Source organism: Pomacea canaliculata, linkage group LG5 (genome assembly GCF_003073045.1).
Source record: "Pomacea canaliculata isolate SZHN2017 linkage group LG5, ASM307304v1, whole genome shotgun sequence".
NCBI classification, from domain to species: Eukaryota; Metazoa; Mollusca; class Gastropoda; order Architaenioglossa; family Ampullariidae; genus Pomacea; species Pomacea canaliculata.
The window spans coordinates 3,655,963-3,675,442 of NC_037594.1; the positions used below are offsets into that span (position 1 = coordinate 3,655,963).

The following is a 19,480-nucleotide window of genomic DNA, read 5'->3' on the forward strand; positions in this document are numbered from 1 at the left end:
GTTTATTATATAAAGCACTTCAGCAAATTAATATGAGTTGGTCTTTTTCTAACTTCCGTTATTTGTGGTTCGTTGATACAATATTTCACACTTGTTCTCTTTATCGCTTACATTTTATTTATATATATATATCTCACGCATGGATCCCCTTGAACAAGTAGGGTCAGAATAATGTACCTTTATAAGAAGTTTGTATGTACATGTTAAATTTATGCTGTTTACTTACACACGGGTTGTAGTTAACGTTCATATGGTTTAAATATATTATTGTCTGCCTCTTGATTATTCAAAGTAATTTAGATGACCAAACATGATTCCCCTTTTCATTACTAAATCAACAAAACTTCAGTTTTTTCTTAAAATTTCTTTTTTTTTTTATTTTATCTATTTTATTGTGGTTTGGAAAATGCAGATTTTACGAGGATATGCCAAGCAAAGTTTCTCGGTAGGTGTAGACTGGAAGTGTTTAGGGTACCTGTCTCAAACTGTATCCTGGTGGAAAACCTTAACATGAACACCACTGATGACGATGTCGCTCATTACTTCGAATCCATGCGAGCAGGTGGCAGCACCGTGCTCAGAGTAGAACACGTTGAAGATCAAAGGAAATGTGTTTTCTTTGAAGATCCTGAAGGTACGTAGCGTTTCTTAATTTAAATGTAAATAAATCACTTGTGGATTACAATGATGTTGCTTTTCTTGCAATAGTTTGCAATAATTTTAATACCGCATTTTCGTCATCTCTTCGACTTCCATTTCCATTGTGTAAGTTGTAGTAGTGGCAACTTTCTGACTACTGCCTGTTTGTAAAGACATATAAACACATTTCTCCAAATCAGTGTTTTATATACATCCTATAACATTGTATTTGGCTCAACATTTGACAGCCTCTCAGAGACGTTACATTTCACTGGATTTTAACAATAAAAGGAAAAATATCACTCAGTAAAAAAGAAAATTTGAATACTGAGCTGTAGTCGTTTAGTCCTTATTCAATGAATTGAAGGAGCTTTTTTAAAGTTTGTTAGAAAATGAGCACTCTAACCCAAAATATAAGAAAATAAGATTAAAGCTGTGATAATGTTGCTACTATAAGACAATGAAACATTAAAAAGTATCTGCGTGCTAACACTAAGAACAAAAGTGCATAACTTTATCCTCACTCCTATTTCTTTGCAGATTTAGGAAAAGCACATTGATGTGATATTTTAATACATAATTTTAATAGCAGAAAATAAACTGTTAATGAACAATTGAGAATTATAATATAGCAATGTCTAAATTTCATTTGGTTATTATACTGCTAACATGAGACGTGTCCTTTCTCTTTAAGTTGCTCGCAGGGTTGCGCTGAAGAAACATCTTCTTGGAGGAAGAGAGCTCAGGGTCAGGCTTTATTTAGATTGCCTTGGCCCGTACGGAGGGAGTGAAGATCCTTATGTCTTTGTCCTCCCCGAACCTCTGGAAGTGTCTGTGAAAGAAAACATCAAAGTTCATTTTCTCCAACACGGCACCAGGATTCTGCAGAATTTAAACGAAAGACTGTCAACATTTCATGCGTGTGCCACAGTTGTGGATAGTGTTCTCAAGATAGAGTGTACCCTGAACAAATCACTCCCCAGAGTTCATCTCTTAGTTAACGGCTGGAGAGATGAAATAAAAAAGCAGGTAGATGTCTGTTTTGATTCTGTGAGGCTCGACAGGCTAGAGGTGTTGCCAGAAATATGGCCGGACGTGATGAAAACTGTAGATGAGTGTGAAGTAAGTGGCGATGATATGATCCTACCACTCGTCGATGAGCACATGCTTGTCATTTTGGGAAGAAAGAACGTAGAGAGAAACACATTTGAGAAAATCAAGGCCATTGTTGACAAATGGGAGAAAGAGCTTGTTTTGAAAAAGGGTGAAGTGAATAAGACAAAGAACCTTAAGAAACATGAACTTGATCTCTTAATCATGTTTTCGTTTCCTTCTATCATCGAGGAGCAGTACAACAGCCTGAATGTAAAGATAGCAGAGCAAGAAGGAAAGATAACCTTTCATGGACAATTGGCTGACATTAGAGAAGCAGAGATTACTATGACAGATATTTTACAAAATGCATCATCAAAGATGGTAAAAAGTCTGACTGACAGTAAAATAAGTATTCTTTCCAGTCAAAGGTCTCGTGACATCGTAGGCCAGAAACTGAAATCGTTGGAGCTTAAAGCAACTTGGGCTTGTCACAAAGAGGGAATCGTTATAGTCTACTGCTTGAAGGAATCTGATTTAGAGAAGGCCGTTGATGTCATTCAGACTTCTCTGATGGAGGAAGCTTTTCCTTTGGACGAAGTATCTTCCAAGGTAGTATTAAATAATCCAGATTGGGAAACTCTAAAGAAAGACCTTCTTCAAACACACATGGGCCTTTTCACAATTAGTACAAAGGACAACATCATACTAGTAACAGCTGTAAGGGAAATTATGCCTAGTGTACAACCTCAGATTCTTGACTTCGTTTCAGAAAACAGTATTTACTTCACTGTTTTCTGCTTTTCACCCAGTCGGCAGGAGTTTTTAAGACTGTATTGGAAGGACAGGTTAAAACTTATTGGTGAAAAGTTGTCCAAGTACAAAGTAGACATCACTGTGACTGATCAAACAAGCACTATTCGAGTTAAGGGCACCATTGATGGAATTGAACATGTCAGAAAGGAACTCAAAGCGTTAGAAAAACAAATTACATGCACAGAAGAGAGAATCACAAACAAGGACACAGTTGCATGTTTTGTTGCACTAAAGAACAAGAACAATAACGAACTTTGTTACATTACAAAAGCACATCAGTGTGTGTTGTCATGGCATCCAGAAGGAAACGTTATTCAGGTAAGCATTCATTCAGCTGGCGCCAAATGCCAGAATTGGTAAAGGTAACATTACATGTACTTTTGAGCTGCATTACTTCATATTTAGATCTTTCATTAACATTTGCTAACAGCCTGACATACAGGAGCTGTAGGATACTATAATTATATCAATTTTCCATATTCTTGTGTAGTGTGCATATTATTTTATGCGTTTGTTTTGAGGAAACAATATTAAATGCGGCTCTTAAAACTTTAAACAATGGAAAATAGACATGACGCAAACACTGATTTAGAAATACAAGTCACAAGTAAGCCAATGCAATTTAAAGATCACCATAAAAGGTTTTAACTGCTTTTTTATATACAGGTTGTGTCTACAAATCAGCCAGATAAACGACGGAAGAAAACAGGAGATCATTCCATGGTGTCTGCCATGGTAGCAAACATCACCGAGCTGGCAGTGGATGCAATCGTCAATGCAGCCAATTCAAGAATGCAACATGGCGGTGGAGTGGCTGGAGCCATTGTTGCCAAAGGTGAATAACCGAAGAATATGAGCCACAGGCACTCTGAGCACCCATGATACACGAACTTAGCCTCAGAGATTAATGAAGACACTTTAATGTGCGTTTTAAATATCTGGTTTTCATAAAGCAGAAGGTCTACTAAGAATCCATCCAAGTGCAGTCATGTCTAGTGTTAGGATGAATAACTCTTTTGTAAATATCTTTAATGTTTCTAGTTAATATGCGATTATATATCCATCTTGTATTTGCACGAGCCCATTGACATAATCTCCTCTGTGTGTGTGTACGTGCGTGTGTGCATGTATGTGGTCACGTGTGTGTCCTACAGGCGGTAGAGAGATACAGGAAGAGTGTAACCGAACTATCAAAACCAGAGGCGAGCTGTCAGAAGGCGATGTGCTGGTGTCAGGACCAGGGAAGCTTCCCTGCAAGTCCATCATCCACGCTGTGGGACCTCGGTATAAGGGAGGCAACAAAGGGGAAGAAGAATGTCTTCGAAGCACAGTTTTCAATTGCTTGAAGGCTGCCTCCGACAGAGGCTACACCTCCATTGCCCTTCCTGCCATCAGTTCCGGAATTTTCGGCTACCCCGTTGAGGAGGCCACTCGTGTCATTGTTGAAGCTGTACGGAGTTACTTTCAGTCCACCACTGGTAGCAGTGTTAGAGATGTCAGACTTTGTGACATTGTACAAAGTACAGTTGATCTTTTCCAGACAGCGTTAGACGGAAGTTCTCTTGGAAAAGAAACAACAGTCATTACTCATGGTAGGTTTCCCTGCAATTTATTAAATGATAACTTGGCATGTAATGATTAATAATCTTAAGATTACTAATATTTGATTTGGCTAAGAATTCTTTAGAGGCATAAATACCAGTCCTTAATATTTGCAGATCCTGATGAAGGCTTTCAAGGAATCCAAGTCTTTGTTGTCGAAGGTGAAATTGCAAGACAAGATGTAAGAGACACAATTATACAAGATTCATAAATTGTACAGTTTCTAAAAAGTATAAAGAAATGTCAAACATGGAAAGTAATTTCTACTTAAATTCTACGTAAAAACGTTATTTGGCAAGGAACTCTTTCTATAAATAATTACTAGTTGAAACAGCGTGAAATTTTCCGTTTGTTTTTGTGTAAATAACATTTCTCTCCTTTGAAGAAAGTTACTAATGTTAATAATCTGTTCTTTGAAGTAATGCAAGCCCTTTGCATTTGTGGTCATTAAAAACTAGTTTAACCTATTTTTTTTAATTACCTTTCAGACTGATGTGATCGTCAACTCAACATCACAGGATCTTAACTTGACACAAGGCGCCATATCGTCCTCCATTCTGAAAGCGGCAGGACCTGGCTTACAAAGAGAATGCAAAGAAAAATATCCTAAGGGGATTACTGGTGACAAAATAGCATGTACGAACAGTTTTAACATGCGTTGTAAGGCCATATTCCACGTCGCATTATGCAACTGGGCAAATGAAGCTGCCGCAAAAGTAAGTAACCGACTTAAGCGAATCTTGTATTAGACAAAACTCCAAACTACTTCTTTTCATCATGATTTAAATAATACAAAGCTTTTCTATATAACCTAAATAGTTTACAAATTATAAATGTTTAATATTTCAATGTAACCATGTCTTTTATGAGTGCAACTGGGAATGAATAAAATTGCAAAGACCAACGATTAAGTCCTGTACACTTAGAAATCATTATCTGGCAGTATTGCTCTAATTTGTTTGTGGGACACTCAGGTACTAAAAATATTAGACACATCGATTGAAAATCGGAATTTTAAGCAAATGTCACTGCTTTAGACGGTATATTAATAATGCAGCATTCAAAAACAAAAACGTGTTTCAAAATGAGGCTAAGTGCAGAAATGATTTTGGTTAAATGTATTGTTGAGTTCTTTTCATCGTGTGCTTATTTGTTCCACAACACTTGTGACTGACATCAAAGTATGTTTTCCGATCTCTTAATGCATGCTTTTCGTAAAATGATCGGTCATAATCAGCAACAACATTACAATCTCAGGCAAAAATAAATAAATAAATAAATAAACAGGCTCACTTATGTATCGCGGCTTTCAAATTCCTTCATAGCTATCATCAGTGGCTTTAATATCTGAAAATGCCATATCCTCCCATCACTGATAATTAATCTACTTCTGCAACATCTTTTTTGCATGGCCACGAGAAAAAAAGGCCTCGTAAGAAACTGAATATCTTATGAATTTTGTACTTAAATGTTCCCAAGGTGTCCATAGTGGTATAATACGTTGTGCTGATGCTCGTAGTAAACGGTCAACTATCGGCATTTCCTGTTGTGGATAAAAGGAAGGTGGAAAATGATACATCATCACTCTCAGTCTCAAGAACATCTTGTTGACTTGGATTTTTGTAGGTGGTCTACAGTCCCAGATAACACGAAGTCTTTATTCAGTTTCAAGACAAAGTTGTGATAGCTGATCAGATCCAACAAACTGACAGTAGATGTGCATTTAATTCCTTCAGAATGCATTTTGGGATTACTAAAGTTTCTTATGTCATTTGTCATTAAGTTAACGAGAATGTAAACTATTGTTTCTGAATTTCAATCCACAAAAATAAAAGCAAAAATAAAAGAAAATAATATTTATAATCGTCGCTTTTTTAAAATACAAGTTAGGGTTTTTTAAATGACTCCACCGACGACGACGACGAAGAAGAAGAAGAAGACGACGACGACGACGACGACGACGACGACGACGACGATGATGATGATGATGATGATGATGATGATGATGATGATGATGATGATGATGATGATGATGATGATGATGGACTTTTTGTGTCGTGTCTCTGAACCAGCAACTAGAATCAGTAGTTAAGAGCTGCCTGAAAGAAGCCAGCAAGCGTCATTTTACATCCATGGCCATCCCCGCTCTGGGAACAGGCACCCTGAGATTTCCCCGGGAAGTGGCAGCCCGCACCATCATTTCCACAGTTAATCGGTTCCACCAGACGTCTCCCAACACAAGCTTGAAGGAGGTCAAAGTTGTGGTGTTCAAAGATCCAAAGACCTTTGAAGTAAGTGGAGCTTTCAGTATTTTCTAAGTTGATATAGCTCGTGTTTTATCTGGCATGATTCAGAACATTTTTTTCGTGGAGTAACAGACCTCCACAATCAAATTTAGCTTGAATTTATGTAATAGGACTGAAATTCAGAAATTTGCAACAACTCTTCTCGTTTTTTATTCTGAATCACAAAAACACATCTTAAAGACTAAGAACCATGTCGGTTTAAATGTTATAAATGGGTTCAGATAATCTGTATTTAATGTCAGTACTAAACTCAGTATTAGAAAATCGTCTGCAAAGATAGTATACCGTACAAGGCGCAATAGAAATAAATTGCAAGTGGTTGTGCCTACTGATTGATTAATAATTGCAACTAAACGTGAAATAATATGCGTTTGCATAATGTTTGATATAAATTCTTTTAATTGTTGATAAAGACTGAACGATGAAAGGTATTTGTGCTGATTCAAGTCATCACCTCCCTCATTTATGTAGGTTTTCAGTGCAGAGGGTTTCTCACAGATGAAACGGCAGGAGACAAAGATTGATACAGACACCGAAGAGTATGAAAACAATAATGGTAAGCTTTCACTTACAATATTGATATAGAGAGTATCAACAATATTACACGTAATGCTTTGACATATTGACACTATATTAACAATATTTACATAAGCCTTATCAATTTACTTAATGTGAGTTGCCATGCTGTGTGGCATGTACAGTGAAAACGTGTTGCGCCAACTGGAGGAAAGGAAGACCCACCAAACTTTGAAGATCTCACCTACCTCTACCTGCTAAATCAGCGGACTTTCTGAGACGACTAAAAGAGCTAACCCTCTACCACGAGAGGAAGCTGTATCATTATACTGCAGACCTAAAGAAATTCTACGGCCGCCCAATGTTGGGTCTAGAACCTCTATCATTTACTAGACTTCATAGTTCCTTATCCATACTCTTTCACCTTCTGTGGGAAAAAAAGGAAACACCACATTAAGACTAACGCTGATCATGTCACCTGGTTATCACAATCCCATTTGGATCCAGACACGTGGCTCGTTTCCTTTGACGTGACAAAGCTGTTTACCAGTCTGTCAGTTGAAGAGAACATCAAACTTTTAAATAAGAGACTTGAGCGTAACGCTACCCTTAGAGAAAGAACAAAGCTTCCCTAGGAGGAATTTTCGGAACACCTGAGATGTTGCTTGATCACGACTTTCTGATCACATACGAAGACAGATTCTACCAGTAGAAAAAAGGAACAACCAGGGGATCGCCCATTAGCTCGATAGTTGCCAACATTTTCATGGAGGACTTAAAGGAGAAAGTCATCAACATATCCATAATAAACTGGGTATGATCAACGCTCATCGTCATCGAACAAAGACCTGATCGCCGAATTAAGCTTTGGAGGGAGGGGCTTAGTAGCTTAGGAGCATACTTCTTAATTGTGTCATTCTACTAGTACATTTGTATCAAGTAACCGGTAGATAACTAGTACACCTACTAACATCAAAGCAACACGTATGCAGAGTTTCATTCATCAGTGACTGGTTCTACCATGTTTCATGAAGGTGCACCTATCAGCTTTCGAGAAGGTTCTCAAGAAGCCTTCGGCGGTGGGGCTGATGAGGCAGCTGAAGACCTCACGGTAAGTAAGAATGTTACGATTCATAAATAAACTCATAAACATGTATCAAATGATCTCAGAGACTCGGGTTATTTTCTCAAGGTCAACCAGATCCATAGGGTTTGACTGAGGCTAGAAAGCATGTTCAGAAGGAAACCAGGAGAGAGAAAAGATAACGGTGAAATCGGGATGACGGAAGATGTTGAGGCCACTCCCAGAACCATATACATCTCCTTAACATGACTAATCAAACTTACATATCGCAAAAACCTGCTTTTCTTTTCTGATATTCTCAGATTGAATAAAGAATGGTGTAAGGTAAGTCTTCATTATGAAAGAAACATACAATATACATAGACAATGCCAAACACTATCCGCCACCCGTGATAGAATAAATATACTGCCTCTTTTTTGTCACTATCGAAGCAAAGCAAATGTCAGTAAACTTGTGCATCGTTTTCTTTACCTTAATATTCTATCAACGAAATTAATCTTAAAGTAGATCAGTTTTCATCCACAAACTTTTATATATATATCAGTGAAGAAGATTGAGGAAACAATCACTTAGTGAATTGCCAGTGCACTTATATTTCACTAGTATGAAAAAGTCGGAGAGGACTAGATCTTATCAGTCATTTTAAATGTAACTAGAAAAAGATGAAATAAAATAACAACCAAACTTAGAACCAATCTTCACGTACGGTCAGACTACAGTTGATAGCAACAGTGTTATGCCACAATTACATATGTTTTAAGGAAATTACAACAGATGTTCAGTAGATAGCTTTGTGAAAATGTGTCCACCAGAAATAAAGCCTGTAACCCATAGCACGCTTCCCATGTTGTAAGGAGCTATTACCTATTCTTTACCCTTTATTGATCTGGAGCAATTTTATGTGAAAAGATATTTCAACTACCCATTCGATTATTCAGTAATTTTAGTTGTTTTGTGCTCAACAATGTTTGCTTTTTCTAATTTATATAGGATTTTCCCGTGCGTTTTAGTGCGACTCCAGCTACAACCATTTTCTCTGAACCAATGACTTGTAAGTCTAGACTTAACTGCATCCTTCACTGATACTTTAATTAGGGTAAAAAGTTCTACTCAAGCGTTGGTTAAGATGATAATTAAATGACAATATAACTCTAAAAATAGCACAATAATTATTTAGTTACAATGTGCAACTGTTTAACTAGCTGAGTACTTGAGAAGTCAAAATTGCAATCCATCGCGAAGTACAATTTTATCTTTTAACATTTTAAACATCAACTGTATGTTCTTGTACCAGATGAAAAAGATTCGACTTTTGATCTTGATGGCCTATGTCTTACCGTCAAAAAAGGAGACATCACAGAAGAAGCTGTGGATGTGATAGTCAACAGCAGCAATGGCCAACTGGACTTGAGTCGAGGTTAAATTTCTGTCTTTTGATGTCTTGTGCTGGCTTATTGTTTGTCTATGACACCTTCACCTCTGGGGGTGACATCTTAGTTGAATTCTTCAAAGCATTAAACATACGCTTATTTTGTTTACATATGTGCAAAAGGTTAATTACAATATGTAAAATTTCCATAGTTTTTGTTAGAAACGATAGGGATAGTGTTAGCTCGAGAAGCAAAAATGCGGGGTGGTCGCACGATGTTCCTGATTATCGAGAGCAAATAAATAATCATGTTTAGTTATAAACAAACTAATCATGTTTATGCAGTACAAACAATAACGAACAACTATTTTATATTATTCTAATGTTTTGAAAATGACTAACAAAAATATTTACTAATTAGTATGAATTATGGGAAAGAAATGAATAAGGGGATAATCCGATTGTCTTAAACAACTGTACCTATAGGTACCTGTCTATGTGCACATTTTTATCAGTGCACATATGCAGCTTTAAAAGGGAAGAGGTAAATGAAAACAAGAAGAAAATGATGATGACGACGACGACGATGATGATGATGATGATGATGATGATGATGATAATTGATTGATTGATTGATTGATTGATTGATTGATTGATTGATTGATTGATGATGATGATGTTGATGATGACACATATGAATAAGCTACAAAATCGAAAAAATTCGTATTATTGTTTTCGCACAGGAGCTGTTTCGAAAGCTCTGAAGGCCAAATGCGGAAAAGATCTTAAACGTGAATGCGAAACCAAGCGTGAGTAAACACTGTAAAAGATTACTTTTTTCCATTATTATCGTCAATATAAACTTTAAGCGAACAATGTATAGACACTCGAGGGTAGCCCACCTTTATTACATTAACATGTGATTGTTTCGTGAGTTTCTTTCATTATCCCATGCTAAATTAAAATAGTCTAAAAAATTAAGATCCCACCAGTCCCTCTATCTAGTCCACCAGGACTGAGAATGATACACAGCAGACGTCAAACTCGTCTTGTGAATAATATAAAAAAATATACTGAGCAGGGCCGGACCCCTTTTACATCCTTGGTTCCGGGTATACCAAAATAAGACACCGACTGACCAGAAATTAAAGTGCATATATGCCTAGTTTGCGGTCAAAGGGTAAACTTACAGTTAACACGAGAAAAAGAAAAAGATCTTGAAAAGCAAGCACGAAGTTGTGTAAAATCGAATTAATTTATTCCGACCAAATGATGTTCTTCAAACAAATAGTAAACGACAAAAACAATTCATTTTCATTCGGAAACAAAATGCAAATTGTCGCTTGTAATATTGGGCTTCATTTTCTATGGCGTCTGATACTCTCAGATTATGAATTTAATAAAAACTGTAACAAGCAGCTGTAATGATATCTGTACAGCTTATCAGAAGGAGTTTCTTCCGATAAATTACCCAGCTGATAAAACGATTTCGGTAGGTCTGCTGTAAGTCCATGCGGTTTTAACCACTGTCCGCAGGTACCCGATGTATCCAAGTCTAAAAATGTGTTCTCATAATCAAGCATATGACTAAGGCTCTTTTGGCTTTGTAGTGAAATAAATAGTAATACTTTTTCGGTTTAAATTTTAATTTAGAATATTTCAGAACGTCTGTTAACATATCAGCTATACCAATATCAGTTGCAGATATGGCTCGACATAACATAGTTATGACCGCAGCATACAAGCTGAAGTGCAAGCACATTTTGCACATAGATGCACTTGCACACCAGAAGTCTGGTGGATGGGAAAAAGCTTATACTGTGGTTCTACAAGAAGCAGAAAAAAGGGGACTACATTCCCTGGCTGTGCCAGCTCTTGGAACAGGTAATGTGGAAAAATGGTTATTTTTTCCTACTTTGTGTGATGAATCAGGGTTATCTTTAAAGGAATAGCGAAAAGGAGTTTATTTTTCTACTAATTGGAAAAAGCTCATTGAATTACATTGTTTCCTGTAGTATGAGTCAATACCTCTATTCTGCTCTAGAAATACACGCATAAACACTTCACTAGGGACAGAAAGAGGAAAAGTTGAGAGGTCTCGTTTGTACATAGATACGCATAATCAACATATGGTCTAGGTTTTCTCATTGGCTGATGCCTCAAAAAAGTAAACGTATTTATATAAAAATCTGCCTGCCTTGTTTTGTTGACCTCTTTCTGTGCATGGTGACAAGTTTGTCTCTCCAGCATTGACAATAATATGTATATATCATGCGAATACTTCTCTGTATATCTCTCAAGAAAATCATCCATTTGTTATTCATTTTCAACACAGAATATTTCGTTGCATTGCAGGAAACATTAACTTGTCGCCATTTGCTTCTGCCCAGGCGCTTGCTACGGCGCTGACCGTTCACAAACAAAGTGTGAACACTCTGCGGAAAGTTACAGTAGTTCTGTACGACAATGCCATGGTTCAGACATTCTGCGATGTTCTTAGAGTGTTAGGGAAACAAGGTAATGCTAGATTACCAGGAAAACCCGAGACGGACATTCACAAAAAGTCACTCTTTCAGCGGGCCATAGGTGAGATCACTGATAAAAAATGTTTATATATATTAAGCGAAATTATCCTGTAAGACTATTTCTTGATTACATAGTTAAATGCCAATGATACCTTTCATCAAAATTTTTAATCATGGCCTCTACCATACACTACATAAGAATAATATTCATCATTATGACAATCATTATAATCGTCGTCGTCGTTCTCTTCCTCCTCCTCTTTCTCATCACCATCACAATCGTCAACTTTAAAGTTTGTTACTTCGTTTCACCGCTTGAAAACACTTTTCATCCTGTCTTAAAATGGCTGGTTTCTGTGTTAAGATGCTTCTCTTAGTGTCGCCTCATTAAAATTTTTATTGAAATTTACCGACGGGCAAGAAACCTACAATAAACCTGCTCACGACCAAACCCTGTTGTATCCCTCATTTTGTGAGGTCCTTTTCTGCAAGTAAAGCTATACAGAGATGTCAACAATTGCCCCTTCGAAATGCTCCTTACTTTTTTTTTAATCTGAAAGTGTTCTGAAAACCGTCCATGCAATATTGTTTTTTACTTAAGAATGTTCAAACTGATTTGGATTCTTCTTTAGTTAAAATATCCTGCTTCTTTCAGATAAGTTTGCAATCCCCTTCAAGGCCAGAAGAGATCCTGTTCCAGATGAATTTAAATTCTACATCTTCTCAGCAAATGAAGAAAAAAGACAAGAATTCCTGAGAGCTCTTTATCAGCATTTGGACTGCAAGTTCGAGAACAAGGAGATAAAGGAACTCGAAAATTGGTCTGTCGAAGAGGTGATCATTATATTTTATTCATGGCTTAAAACGGTATAAAAAGTAAGCAATTTAATACAGGTGTGAGTTCACTGGTAACTGTTTTACAGAGCGAAATTTTGTAAATTATATAGCGGTTTGATAAATTATGTTGTGTTTAATAGCTTTCTCAGAGTCTTGTAGATGAGAGGACTTTGCAGAAATAGAAGACATTGTATTCACAATAAAATTTCTCGGTCAAAAGACTTGTTGCCCGATCTGTTGCTGCCCAGATGGTAACAAGCCACGATGCCGCTCAGATGAAAATCGTTGCCTGTTTGCTCATTCACTTTTACTTACGACCATGGGTCATATTTTCACATTTAAAATAGACATAAAGGGCCTATTATAATGTGCAATATTGCAGTCTTGCTCACTTAGTGACTAGAAATAAAAGCATATAATGACTAAAGCATTGCTAAACGGTAATGATCGGGAATATTGTTTTCTGTATTGGAACGTACTATGTCAGATGGCTGATTTGGTATGGAAACGGAAAAACTCTCACTGTAATATCTATTAAAAGTTTTTCTTTAACATGCATGACTTTTTCTGTCCTTTCCAAAGCTGAAAGAAGTAAAGAAAGTGTGCAAATCTTTGAACGTGGAGGTACAGAAAAAACCAACCGGTGCTGTCGTGCTCAGAGGCATGCGTGAGGACGTTGAAAGGAGTAGAGAAATAATAGCAACTTTTATCAAGGAGACAGAACAGCAACGCCAGGAGACAGTCATGGCAAACTTGGTCCAGTGGTACTATTTTGAGGTAGATATTGCTGCAAGTGCTGCGGTCATTGCTGATTTTTTTTACCAATAATCCACAAGGACGACTACGACGACGACGATGACGATGATGATGACGATGATGATGATTATTGTAAAACATTTAAAAAACTGTACTAATTGTAGTAATAATACCCAGATTATTAGTATAGAGCATTTTCCCTTAGCAATGAGCTCAATAAACGTGGATAGAACAGCAACACAAAGCCCAAATACAGTAGCATAGCTACAAATAGCCACAACAAAGCGTTAGGGGTTATTCCCGTGAGGTCGAAGAAATAACGGGATGACTGAAGAACAATTTTCTTCAGCACCATTTTGTAATGTGAAACTTATTGGGAAGAAATATATATCTTGTCTCCATTGAATATTTCAAACATTATTCTATTGTTATTTATTTTGTTCTTCCAGTCAACAACCACTGGAACTGAGCGCAAAGCGTTTGGGAAAAAGGAAAACCGTTGCATTGAAGAAGCCTTCCAGACAGACCAGACGAATGAGTCGGTGGAACTTTCTGACGACAACGACTACGCCTACGTCGTTAATTTTACACAGATGAAGAAATACTCCAAAGATAACCCATCTAATGGCGTCAGAGTGATGAGAAAAGAAATAATAAAAGGTAGTTTCAGAAATTAAATAGCGAAAGGAAGGGTAAACGATTAAATAATAATAATAAACAGAAACACGAACTTGATGGTCATAATGGTCTACAAATGGGTTTTTGGTCGCGAGCATTACTGGGTTAGCAAAAACTGAAGCAATTTAAAAATGCTGTTTCAGAAAGGTAAAATCAGAAAAATGAAACTCTTTTTCAGCTTCTTCTTTTTCCATCTTTTGCTCCCAAAGTTAACGATAACTCAACAAAATGATAATAAAAATGTTCTCCTAATATTCTGTTAAAGTACAGGGTTATTATGATCTAGCCGGTAATTTACTTTTCAGACGATATTTCATGCATATTGTACTTATTTAGGATGATGGTTTAAGTGAAGCCGACATTCTGCAGCCTTATATTAAGTAGAGAAAACCGGAATAAAAGTATACAATAAAACATTAAAACGCCCAAAATGTTGTTATTCACGTTTAGGAGAATGATTGTTAGTAGCTAATAACATTACTAAGTAACATAATTGTAACCAGTTACTGGGGGAAACTTTTTCTTAGTAACATCAGGTGGTGCAGTAAGAAAGGTAATTTTTCTGGTAACATGAAAGGAGCAGTGAAAAAGGTAATTATCTTGTTTCAAGGTGGGGCCAGCAGTGCCAGTCTCCTGCCTGACACCTGGGATTTTCAGGAGGAGGAGGAAGCTGTTAAGCTCGTACATCTTCCGAGTGGAGGTGAAGAATATAAGAACGTATCCGACAATTTTGCACGAACTGCAAAAGGAAAGTTTACTATTATCTCAGTAAGTACTTTGTTTCTTTTTATTCGTGAACGGTCTTTAATGATTTCATTATCTTGCGTTTGCAGATTACCGTTAGAATTTGAATTACTGTTTAACAATTTATAAAAAGACAGCTTTACCTTAAATTTAGATACTGACTGTTATATTCTCGAAAGTTTAACATGTTTTCACTTATTCCTTCTGTGGCTTGCATCATACACACTTAAAAACAGGAGGCAACGATTTTACAAAAAGTGTAATAAAGTTTAAGAAGTTTTTTTTACATCATTGTAAGTTATTTTTTCCTTGTGTTAAATCTATTTTTTAAAATCATGTATATTGGCAATTTCACAACACTTATAGAACAATAATGTTAATACAACTTTCTCACATGTGTGTGATTGTGTAAGTCACAAGGGCTATATTTTATTCGTCCTGTAGACAGATTGCATAAGCTGTTCTGAGCTGTTGGCTTAGCGTGAAGTGAGATGATGAACTGACGAGAAAAGCATACATTCAAGAATAAATAAAATTCTATGCAGGTGAAAAGAAAAAATCATTACAACACCTTCATCCTATGAAAATTGACTGCTACTTGTTTCAGATTGAACGCATACAAAACCCTGAGCTGTACAAGCAGTACCTTGCTAAGAAAGTCCAAATGAACAAGCAGAACAAAGGAAGGCAGTCGGAGACTACATTATGGCATGGCACCTCGTCAGATGTCGTTCAGCATATTAATCGAGACGGTTTCAACCGAAGTTTTTGTGGGAAAAATGGTGAGTCTCGTGAAATATAATGAACACTGCTGCTGCTGCCTACTGTTGGATTTGATGGTTTCAAATGTAGACGAAGTTCTAAGATAAAAAAGAAATGAATTCCAAACAGTAGGGCCTGAAAATGAAAAGGAGTTTTTCCATCTGATGAGTGGAACAAAGAGGAGAGCATGGCAGCCAATGAAGCTCAGAAAGGAGGAGATTAGTACGGTGTGCTTTTTACAAGAAAATACCAGCGGCCCCCTTGGAAACTTGATGAGGAGGTGGTTAGGGCGAGCGGCGAGTAGAGAGTTATAGTAATCGTTTGGAGCAACACAAAATGTTCTAGTCTTGACTCAGTCACCTTGCTCTAATGAATATTGTTTAAAACAGATCCTAAGTATTAGCAGGATGTCAAAGAATTTTTCTCATTCCTTTATTTTTTATCTTTTTTCAGCGACATACTATGGACAGGGCGTCTACTTCGCCGTCGACTCCAGCTACTCCATGCAGGAGACCTATTCTCCAAGAACCCCTTTTGGTATGAAATACATCTACCAGTGCAAAGTCTTAGTGGGATACTCTGTCACAGGTAACCAGTCAATGAAAACCCTGCCGATACGACAAGGAAACATAAGATACGACTCTACCACAAATGATGAACAAAAGCCCGCCATGTATGTCATCTTCCACGACTCACAGGCGTACCCCGAGTATCTTATCACTTTCAAGTAACCTGTAAGTTTGCAAAACTAATCTAATGAGAGAACTATTGCACGTGTAATAAATGATTCGAAATTGTCATTACAGTGGACATCATCTTAGTCATGTTTATTTTCTCCAGTACGACAGGTGAACTGTACAAAAAAGGTGGACTTCGGTTTCTTCTGAGAAGGGTATTTTAATCTAGGTTTTTATGCATGCCAAACTTTATACCTTTTTTAAGAATATGTTAACCATTCATTAGAAAGAAATATCATAGACAAACTATAGAAACATAGTAAAAATAAATAACGCAAATTTAGCCTTTCACATGTGCACTCATTGAACTGCAAAACTAGCATCACATATATTTTAGGTTTTCCATCTGAAATAAATTGTCCTAGCCAAATAATCTTTTTTACCTTATTCTGAAATGGTGTAATTCATGTTACTTTGTAAAGAAATATTTTACTAGAATTTATTAGTACCCTGTTAAAGGCCTTCACAGAACACATTTTACTTTTTTCTAAATGTATGTCCTGCATCCTACATATATTTTAGCAGCCAGTTTCTAAGAAGAAATTTTTTTCTTTGTATATAAACTGTCCTTACCAAATAGAGGTCTTTTAACTTCTTTATATATATATATAAATTAACATATATTCTCTATCTCGTATATATTTAAACTAATACAGGTTGATTACCTTTTTATTACACACAATGCTCACATCATTCTTATCATTTTAGCGCATCATTAGCGTCGTTGCTACGACATCTCGATTCTCACCTTTAGTCTTCGTATTCTTTATTTCATTTCGGTATATTTATCTTTAATATCTCGACAATTAACCTGTTGTGTTATTAGTACTGCCATTTAGAAAACAAAACCTATAAGGTCGAATGCGGTCAAGTCCTTCTACATTATTATGAACAGACCCGATCTCATAAGTTGCTAGATCCATGTATGATCTGTTGCACGCAAAATTTCAGAAAAGTATGTATCGAAAAGGAAACAATAAAAAACAACAACAACAACAACAACAACAAACCAAAACAAAAAAAAAATACTAGAGCTTTCCAAAAGCAGTGATGGGCTTCTTTGTTTAATACATAAATTCTAAATTCTGAATTTTTAGCTCACGGCTCACACAGCAAATTCTAACCATCACCAAAGATGTGTCCTCAATTTTGTGTGTTTCCTATTGATCCTGGCTCATTTTTTAAAGGTACAGGTAGTCCTCGGGTTACGACGGTCTCGAGTTACGTCGTTTCGTGGTTACGACACTCATTCCCACTGACAGCGACAGTGATAACACAGCAACGTAGTGGGCTGATTACTGAGATGGACAGATTATTGGCGCTTTGGTTGCAAGACCAAAATCAACGCCGTATCCCTGTGAGTTTTATGGTTATTCAGGAGAAGGCTAGGCGACTGTTTGAGGCGTTGAAAAGAGAAAGGGGGAAGGAAGTGAAAGTGAAGAATTTGTGGCGAGTAGGGGTTGGTTTATGAGGTTTAAGGATCGTGCCAATTTCCATAACATTAAAGTGCAAGGTGAAGCTGCTAGTGCTGATGAGAAAGCAGCAACTGAGTTTCCTAATGCATTGGCTAAGATAGTTGAGGAGGATGGTTACTGTGCTCAACAAGTGTTCAACGTGGATGAGACTCGTTTTGGAAACGTCTGCCTAACCTAACACTGTTTATTACTGTTACAGCACTTACAGTACAGTATTTCATTATTAAACGTACTGTACTACAATATTTTACTGTACTTATGTTTATTGATAATTATGTAGGGTACTGTGTTAGGATAGGTGTTTGGATAGGCTAAGTGTTTGCAGTACTGTACTGTTATTGTGGTACAGTACTGTATCAACGTATGATCCGACTTACGTCGAAATTCGGTTTACGACGCCGCGTTAGGAACGGATCCCCGTCGTAAGTCGAGGACTACCTGTACTTTATATTCCTGTAAACTAACAAGTTTCAGATTATAATGTAATGATATCACACATAGTTTATGTGATTGTGATATACTATATAAATATATTATTGCGATTGCTTGTATTGGTCTTATAAGATTTAGAAAAGATGAAGTATGCGGAGTATTAATTGCTACTTGCTTCTAAAAACGTTAACAAAAAAAGATTGTGTAAAGATCTGTACAAGATTAGCAAAGGATTTCATATATCCATTATTATTTTTTTTTTAAAATATTATTTTCAAGATGTGATTGAATACATAAACAGATTGTTTCCCCGGTGTGTACCTAGTCTGGAATGCCTGGTACACGATTATTAAGTGTTGTGTGGTTATTTTTATGCTGTTTATATACAATATATAAGAAACTATATATTTCACTTTGGGTTACTTTTGAGTAGAGGTGAAGTGATTCCCCACATTTTATTGATATGTCATGACTTGTGATGCAAAGGGGCGTGGCACTCTTGTATTCCACATTCCGACAATAATAAATCCCTTTTATGCATAAAGTAGTACTTTTAAAACATAATTATGCATTGAGTAACATTTACATTATCAAGTTATGTAAAACATAACAGTAGGCTACTTTTGGGTAGATGCATAGTGATCATTATCACATTTTATTGCTGTCATGACTAGGAATGTAGAGGGTGTGTAGCACTGTTAAATCCAGACAATTATAAGTCACTTTCTATTCATAAAGTAGTACTTTTGAAAGATACTTATGCATTGTGTAAAATTAACATTATCAAAGTATGTTTTATCTAACTGACAAAGCATATGAAAAATATGTTAGAAAGATACCATAGTATTTTAGGTAATAAATTAGACCTATGTGAAGTTATTAAAAAACCATATAAAAATTATTAATATAAGCGCAATTAATGGAAGCTGGAATGTTCTCTTTCATTTCTTCTCCACATCTTTCCTCTTTACTCTTTTCCTCCCTTCTATATTGAATGAATGTAGTAATCAATGTGATAAATGTCATATATGTTGTGCTATTAATAAAAAAGAAAAGGAAAATATGTTATAATAAATACTTACATAATTCAAATGATACACCAGAGGTCT

At 36.3% G+C, this 19,480-nt stretch overlaps 1 protein-coding gene across 1 annotated transcript; it reads left to right on the top strand.

Annotated features, from left to right (window-relative positions):
* The first annotated feature begins 446 nt into the window (after positions 1–446).
* On the top strand, positions 447–17,888 carry LOC112564358 (poly [ADP-ribose] polymerase 14-like). The gene is made up of 20 exons (XM_025239111.1): positions 447–634; positions 1,334–2,865; positions 3,214–3,382; positions 3,702–4,139; positions 4,266–4,330; positions 4,638–4,865; positions 6,222–6,440; positions 6,927–7,011; positions 8,006–8,082; positions 9,047–9,107; positions 9,351–9,473; positions 10,169–10,234; positions 11,124–11,309; positions 11,781–12,011; positions 12,606–12,784; positions 13,370–13,564; positions 13,993–14,203; positions 14,832–14,989; positions 15,573–15,747; positions 16,181–17,888. Exons 1-20 carry the CDS (start codon positions 511–513, stop codon positions 16,456–16,458), a joined length of 4,800 nt encoding a protein of 1,599 aa, XP_025094896.1. The 5' UTR covers positions 447–510; the 3' UTR covers positions 16,459–17,888.
* The last annotated feature ends 1,592 nt before the right edge of the window (positions 17,889–19,480 follow it).